Source organism: Gadus morhua, chromosome 16 (genome assembly GCF_902167405.1).
Source record: "Gadus morhua chromosome 16, gadMor3.0, whole genome shotgun sequence".
Classification (NCBI taxonomy): domain Eukaryota; kingdom Metazoa; phylum Chordata; class Actinopteri; order Gadiformes; family Gadidae; genus Gadus; species Gadus morhua.
The window spans coordinates 18,905,755-18,914,126 of record NC_044063.1 but is presented as its reverse complement, the minus strand read 5'-3'; the positions used below and the strand labels follow the sequence as shown (position 1 = coordinate 18,914,126).

General features: G+C 48.1%; 1 protein-coding gene across 3 annotated transcripts; it reads left to right on the top strand.

Annotated features, from left to right (window-relative positions):
* The first annotated feature begins 430 nt into the window (after positions 1-430).
* Positions 431-6,846, top strand: slitrk3a (SLIT and NTRK-like family, member 3a). 3 transcript variants are annotated; one of them, XM_030337286.1, is made up of 4 exons: positions 431-684; positions 981-1,051; positions 1,393-1,464; positions 3,459-6,846. In XM_030337286.1, exon 4 carries the CDS (start codon positions 3,517-3,519, stop codon positions 6,256-6,258), a length of 2,742 nt encoding a protein of 913 aa, XP_030193146.1. In that variant the 5' UTR covers positions 431-684; positions 981-1,051; positions 1,393-1,464; positions 3,459-3,516; the 3' UTR covers positions 6,259-6,846. The 3 variants fall into 3 exon arrangements, with proteins under 3 accessions (XP_030193146.1, XP_030193144.1, XP_030193145.1); XM_030337284.1 differs by having other exon boundaries at positions 1,390-1,464; XM_030337285.1 differs by having other exon boundaries at positions 1,371-1,464.
* The last annotated feature ends 1,526 nt before the right edge of the window (positions 6,847-8,372 follow it).

The following is an 8,372-nucleotide window of genomic DNA, read 5'->3' as shown; positions in this document are numbered from 1 at the left end:
TATACTTTGACGTCCTGTCGACCACCATCACCTCCAGCACCTCCAGCACCCCCATCCCCTCCATCACCTCACTGTTGAGCCGCCACGGGAACAGAGCGGAACGGAACGGGCGAACCAAGGGCTGGCGTTATAGAAGCAAACCGCTGAGAAAGAACAGAGAGAGAGAGAGGGCGAGAGCGAGAGAGGGAGAGAGAGAGAGAGAGAGAGAGAGAGAGAGAGAGAGAGAGAGAGAGAGAGAGAGAGAGAGAGAGAGAGAGAGAGAGAGAGAGAATAGGGAGAGCGAAAATATATATATATATATATATATATATATATATATATATATATAGAGAGAGAGAGAGAGAGAGAGAGAGAGAGAGAGAGAGAGAGAGAGAGAGAGAGAGAGAGAGAGAGAGAGAGAGAGAGAGAGGGGGGGGGGGGGGGGCGAGAGAGAAAGAAGTCACACAGAAAGAGAGAGGGAGCGTGAGGGGTAAATTGCATTCCTATCACGTCTTCATTTCTCCTCGCTCTCCTCTCCTTTTCTTCAGCCGCTAAGAGAGGGAGGAGGAGAGAGATAGGAAGAGATAGAAGTACACAGCAGAGCGAGAGGGAAGGAAAGTCAGCAATAGAGAGATCCAGCAAAGCACCGGGAAATTAATTTCCCCCCCTCCTCCTAATGTTTCTCAATCGCACGACACAACTGAGGTGAGTTGCTTTTGTGTATGTGTGTGTGTGTGTGTGTGTGTGTGTGTGTGTGTGTGTGTGTGTGTGTGTGTGTGTGTGTGTGTGTGTGTGTGTGTGTGTGTGTGTGTGTGTGTGTGTGTGTGTGTTCTTGTGTGTGTTTTTTGGGTGCTTATATGTGAACTTTTTTTTATTTGTATTGTCGTTGCGGACATTGGCCGCGGAACACCGAGGCACGTCAGTAGTGCGCGATGTGAGGATAGGGGGATAAGGATGAGTGTGAACGCTGGGATCAATGGGCATGTGTTTCCTATTCACAGCTTTCCAGGCAATGTCACCGCGAAAGGCAACTGCGGTATGCTCGGCACATAGACTATCAACAAGCTCTTCGGTACGTTCTGATTTTTGACACCGTGCGTATTATGATCATCACCATGATTTATTATTTCAGCATCATTAATTGTCATCGTTACTTTTCGTTGATTTGGAATGGTGGAAAAAAAAAACGAGCATCTCTCGATTCCGGTGCAGCCTGTTTCTCTTTCTCCTTCTCCTTTCCTCTGAACCGTGGCAAACCTTTTCTATTTTAAACATAGGCCTAATTGCGCCGTTTTGGAAGATATTTTTCTCCCCACATATGTATGGCCGATGTGTATCCCGTTGTATGTGAATCTTCTCGAGCAGATGTTACTTTCCATGTACCCAAACAGCTCGTCCGTGTCTCCCCAGCAGCCCGCTGACGGACGGCTCCGTCTGCCTCTCGCCCGCCAGGAGGACATGTCAAGTTGGATTTCTGTAAACTAAGTAGGTATAACACCAGATCGTCTTCCCCCCCAGGATATGACAGTTATATTTTTCTTTTTTTGAACACGCATCTGGCTTGTTCAAGTTTTGCATTCATGACGTGAGAGGAACGTGCACCACGGAAATACCAGAGGATTTTTTTGATTTTTTTTTTTTTACAAAAGAAATCGAAGATACGCGATTAGAAAAGGAGCATATTTGTTGGTGTTGAATACATTTTTTACCACGGAAATATTTTTTGCCCTTTCTTTAACCTCCGTCCGGTTTATGCGCTTGGAAGGTTCTGTCTCAGCATCGTGGATTCCGCCCTAGAAACCGCTCCGTGCGACGCCTCTGGATTTTCATCACCCTGTAACGGACAGCCTGTGTGTGTGTGTGTGTGTGTGTGTTTGTGTGTGTGTGTGTGTGTGTGTGTGTGTGTGTGTGTGTGTGTGTGTGTGTGTGTGTGTGTGTGTGTGTGTGTGTGTGTGTGTGTGTGTGTGTGTGTGTGTGTGTGAAGGGGGGGCTGTGTGTGCGCGTGTGTGTGTGTTTGTGTGTGTGTGTTCGCGTGTGTCTGTCTCTGTGTGTGCGTCTGTGTGTGTGCGTGTGTTTGTGTGTGTGCGTGCGTGCGTCGGCGTATTGCGCGCCCGGTGTATGCATGGATGAGTCTGCGCGCGCGGGCGGGTGCGCTCGTGCCCGTGCGTGTTTTGCAAACGTGCGCTTTTGAGTAAACGTCGAAATAAGCGAAGCCCCTACAAAGTGCGCTATTCAGGAGGGTCGACGTCGTGTTGAGTCCTGATGCGTGCACGTGTATGTGTACGCGCTCTCCTATGTTGGTGTTTTTGCACTTTACCCGCATACGACATTTTTAAGAGTTATGGAAAAACGGAAAGGCACGTTTTGATATGATTGGTGTTTTTAAATAGCCTGTGACTTGTCGTTCTGCAAAGCTGGGCACGAAGCTCAGAGGCGATCCTACATCTGAGCTCAGGATCCCTCGGCGTCAGACGAGCTGCAGTCCATCAGCTCGCCAACTGAGCTCTTTCTCTTCTTTACTATTCCTATTTCTCAACACCTCTCCCTACTAATGCGCCAATAGCAATCCGATACAAATAGTACAATAAAAACCTGATCAGTAGTGAAAACACTTCGGACCAAATCAGCCCATTTAACGCCTTTCTCCTGAATTGCCAGTTACCGGGAGAAAGTGTGTTCCAACCAGAGATGTACGAGCCGGTGTGGTTCGACGCTTAACCTCCGAAAACGTCCGGAGCGGAATAGGGTTACGCGGTGCCAAAGAACTTCTACGGCCCCTTCTGCAGACTACACAACAACGGTCCTAGTTTTAAAACATCCGTATCATTAGAAAGCGTTTTCTCTAATTGAGTCTAAATATCGCGTCCAACATAATAGATTGAAATATTTTATTTTCTGCACAATTTGTTAACACAAATGATTAGTCAGATCTCGCCCTACGTGTTGTCATTCTCCGTTCAAGATAGAGGTGCATTAGAAGCTAAAGTGATCGATATGCCGATTGCGCGCACGTTGTTTGTTTCAAAAGAGATTGCCATCTCGAATCACTGTTTCCTGGAATGTGAATTAGTGCAAGGAGGTCGGGAATAAAACAAGAAATAAAACATACGAGGACAGATAATATCCTTCCACACACTAAACGTTATGAACCTTCTGTTGTCTTCCCTTGTTCATGAGGATAATATATGGGAATTGATTATTGCATTACTGTGAAGCAATTTATATAACGGTTTGAATAACGGTTCAATGTTATATAATGCATATCTTGATTTGACCTTTTCAACTTTGCTTCAAGGTATATGTATATGCATGTGCAATAACATTAAATCTCTCTCTCTCTCTCTCTCTCTCTCTCTCTCTCTCTCTTTCTCTCTCTCTCTCTCTCTCTCTCTCTCTCTCTCTCTCTCTCTCTCTCTCTCTCTCTCTCTCTCTCTCTCTCTCTCTCTCTCTTTCTCTCTCCCTCTCTCCTCGGTGTGCAGCGCTGTGAAGTGGCTCTGTGTCTGGAGCTGTGACTTCCTCCCCCGGGTCTCAGCGAGGATGCTGTGGGTTACCTTGCTGAGCACCATAGCGTTAGGATGGACCACCCCCATGCCCCTGCTGGAGGACTCCGAGGAGATGGAGGAGGCCTGCTTCGAGCCTTGCTACTGCGAGGTCAGAGAGGGCATCTTCCACGTCCATTGTGACAGCAAGGGATTTACAAACGTCAGCCAGATCTCCCAGATATGGAGCCGGCCCTTCAAGCTCAACCTACAGAGGAACTCCATGCGGAAGCTGTACTTTAACAGCTTCCTCCATCTCAACAACGCCCTGTCTATCAACCTGGGGAACAACGCTTTACAAGACATCCACGCCGGTGCGTTTAACGGCCTGGGCATCCTCAAACGCCTGTTCCTGCATGAGAACAAACTGGAGGTTTTCCGGAATGACACTTTCCTGGGTCTTGAGAGCCTGGAGTACCTCCAGGCGGACTACAACGTCATCAAACGCATCGAGAGCGGCGCCTTCAGGCACCTCCACAAACTGAGGGTTCTCATTCTGAACGACAACCTGATCCCCGTGCTGCCCAGCTACCTGTTCAGGTCCGTGTCCCTGACGCACCTGGACCTGCGGGGGAACAGGTTAAAAACGTTGCCTTATAAGGGCATGTTGGAGTACGTGGGGCGGAGCCTCATGGAGATCCAGCTGGAGGAGAACCCGTGGAACTGCGCGTGTGAAATCGTCCAGCTCAAAACGTGGCTGGAGAGGATCCCTTACACGGCGCTGGTGGGCGAGATCACATGCGAGTACCCCTTCCACTTCCACGGGAAGGACCTGAGGGAGATCAAACGGAGCGAGCTCTGCCCATCGATGTCGGACGCAGATATCGAGGCCAAGCTGGGAATACCCCGCGTCCCGTTCAACAATGAAAACACTTGGCCCACCAAGCCCTCCTCCATGCTCTCCTCCTTTCACAACACGGCCTCGTCGGTGGAGTACAGGGAGAGGCACGTTAAGCCCACCAAGCGGCCCCGGCCCACTAAGAACTCGCCCACCCCTCGCAGCATCTACCCGGGAATAAACCAGCCTCCCGTGGCTGGCTACCAAACCAGGCCTCCCATCCCAATCATTTGCCCCGCTGGATGTATCTGCAACCTTCACATCAGCGATCTGGGGCTGACAGTCAACTGCAAAGAGAAGGGCTTTCACAATATCTCTGAGCTGCTGCCGCGGCCACTCAACGCCAAGAAACTCTATCTCAGTGGGAACCTAATACAGAAAATATACCGCTCCGATTTCTGGAACTTTTCAAGCTTGGATTTATTACATTTAGGGAATAATCGGATATCCTATGTTCAGGAGGGCGCGTTCATCAACTTGCCCAACTTGAAAAGTTTGTATTTGAACGGTAACGACATCGAGAGGCTCACGCCCGGCATGTTCAGGGGCCTTCAGATGCTGAGCTACCTTTACTTTGAGTACAACGTCATCCGGGACATCCAGCCTGCCGCGTTCTCCCTCATGCCCGGCCTCCAGCTGGTGTTCCTGAACGACAACCTCCTCCGCACCCTCCCCACCGACGTCTTCGCCGGCACCAACCTGGCGCGCCTCAACCTCCGGAACAACTACTTCCTGTCTCTCCCCGTGCGCGGCGTGCTAGAGCACCTGAGCTCCATCGTGCAGATCGACCTCCTGCAGAACCCGTGGGACTGCTCGTGCGACATCATCCCGCTGAAGCAATGGCTGGATAAGCTCTCCTCCGTCATTGTGGTGGGCGACGTCATCTGCAAGACCCCCGACTCCACCTCGGGGAACGACCTGCGCTCGCTGGAGGTGGACGTCCTCTGCCCCGAGCTGAAGTACTCCTCCGGGCCCTCTCCGGGCCTGTCCGGCAGGGACCACCCCACCACCCACAGCTCCGAACTGGGGGTGCCAAAGGCTAGGGGGGCCGTGCCGCTCTCCGTCCTCATACTCAGTCTGCTAATCCTCTTCATCTCCGCCGTGTTCGTGGCTGCCGGGCTCTTCGCCTTCGTCCTGCAGAGGAGGAAGAAGATGCCCTTCCGGAAGCGCTCAGAGGTGGACCTGACTGGCCTCCAGATGCAGTGTCGGATATTCGAGGATCCGCCCAGACAGAGCGGCTCTGGTAACGACGGGACGCCCGAGAAATCGGCGCCCAACGTGCAGGCCAACAGCCACGCCGGCCACGCACACGCCCACGCCCACGCCCACGCCCACGCGCACGCCCACGGCCACGTGTATGACTACATCCCCCACCCCGTGACTCAGATGTGCAACAACCCCATCTACAAGCCCCGGGAGGGGGAGCTGGCGGAGGAAGAGCGGGGTCACTTCTCGGAGAAGATGGATGGCGGGAGCGGCGGTAACACTCACTACAGGACCCTGTTGGAGAAGGAGAGGGAGTGGACCCTGGCCGTGTCCAACTCCCAGCTCAACACCATCGTCACGGTCAACCACACCGCCGGCGAGCTGGCGGGGTTTCATGAGGGCGGCGGGATGTGCCCCACGGTCATCGACAGCCAGAGGCCCACGCCGACCGTGGGCTTCGTAGACTGTCTGTACGGAACGGTGCCCAAACTAAAGGACATGCATGTAGCACACGCACACCCGCCCGGCATGCAGTATCCAGACTTACAGCAGGACGCGCGCTTGAAAGAGACGTTGCTTTTCACGACGGGGAAAGGTTACCCCGACCCGGCCCAAAGTGATTACCTCGAGTTAAGGGCCAAACTCCAAACTAAGCCGGATTACCTCGAAGTCCTGGAGAAATCGTACCGATTTTAACATCCGTAGCCCTTGGAAACTAATTCACAAAAATAACAAGTCACCTTTTTACCAAATTCATACAAACATGACTACAACTGAAACGTATGAAAAAAACGACAACTCAAAAAAACTGCATGATATGAAACTAAATATAATATTCCAGTTACAACATTTCCTCCCAAAAAATTGCTTTGGAGGAGAGGCCATTCTCAGATATTTCAATAAAGTGCCTTTTTTCAGAGTAGCCAGCAATGTCAACAGCCGTTATTTTTATATTGATAGATGTGTCTATATGCCCAGGAGAGCTGGAGAACAAAGAAAGGGCCACCGGGGGAGAACAAAAAAAACTAACAGATAAAAAAAAAAAATGAATAAAAAAAACATCGTACATTTTATTGTCTCATGAAAACGAACCCCTTTTACGCGCGCTCTGGCTGCGTCATGGGGATATACTGACGCGCAAAGACGCACGGGAGCTGGACGTCTCCCTCACACGGGGTTCGAGTTATGGTTCTGTTTTCTCCATACAGGATGTGCAAACACCCGGAGGCCGTGCACATAGAGTTTGTAGTAAATGACTGAACGAGAAGAAGAAAATTATATATATATATATATATATATATATATATATATATATATATATATATATATATATATATATATATATATATATATATATATTAAAAACTATTTGCAGTTTGCTGCATGCACTCGCTCCAGTGCAGGAGCGACAGATTTTGCTGAAAACATTCACTTCACATTATGAATAGAGACACTGCAACGCATAACAGTTCAGTGCTCTATTTAATTTTCTATCTTATTATTATGGTTATTACGATGAAAGAGAACGACTATATCACGGTGCTTCTTGTAAAAGGATGCACTTACGCACGGAGGGTAAAACATGTGAATATTAAATGATAAAGCCCAAGGTTTTTCTGGAAACTCCATGCACTTTGTTAAGATTTACATTGCTTCTGGATTCTCATCGTCACCCACTAACGGCTTTGTAGGAGGCACTTTTAATGTTTTCTCTCTCACAAAGATTTGAAGAAAAATGTGCATATATTTATTCTGTAATTTCAGTGAAGAATTTAATTGTAAAGGTAATGTTAAATCAATGTATAGTGATTATGCGTCTGGTATAGCCTTCCTAATAAAACCAATTCCACCAATCAAACGTAAATGATTGCTGCCACGGACCCTGTGTTTGGAGCGCGTATCGTGGTGCCAGTCAGTGGTAGGAATACTTTGTGTCTTGTTTTAATGTACGCAGGCTGTGGCTAACAATCATAATAATACTGTCGCTATGAGGTTGCCCTATTGAACTGCCAAGCCAAAGCAGTCCTGGAGGGTCATCTGGGTGGATTGTATTTTAACCTGAAGGAAGATAGCGAGGCACAAGCTGAAAGGAGTCAAGTCTAGTGCAATGTGATGGTTTAACAGCAAATGGATGGGTTTGGAGCGCATATGTGTTTTTCCCCATTTCATCTGCGCATGTAAATGCACGCATCCTTTTTATTTCCTGTAAAGGTTGAGTTGAGTAAGAAATCCGAAATTGGCAACGTTTTCTCAGTTAGTAGTTATTTTGCAAGGTAGCAATGTGAATTTAGTCCACGGGGGGGCACACAAACCAGGTACAGCCTACTCCGTGCCATGCCAAATTGCTAAACTGCTTTGAAATTTCAACTTTCAAATTTAATCTTTCTAGGACCAAATTAATATCCACTGTTAGAAATAGCGGGGGACTACTTTGGTTATAATTCCACATTCTAATAGTTATGTTTTCGGTCTATCAGTTATGGATGATATTCAAGCTTGTCACAATTCAATGCTATATTGATGTCTCTAAACATTTGTAAATTGCATTGGGCAGGAGTGCATCATTTTGTTTTTGTTTTGAATGGGCATATTATGCAATGTGTTTTTGAATAACATAGGTTTACTGAAAGTGGTATCTCTCAGTTATTGAGATTTTATAGTTTCTTATTTGTGCTAAGTTAAATTGAACATATGTAGCAAATGACACCCCTCCCTCATTAATGGGAAGGCCCTTAGCTTGTCTACAATAATCACTTAACTATTTTTATTGTCAACGATGAAGTGCAATTTCCTATTTAGCCTGTATATGG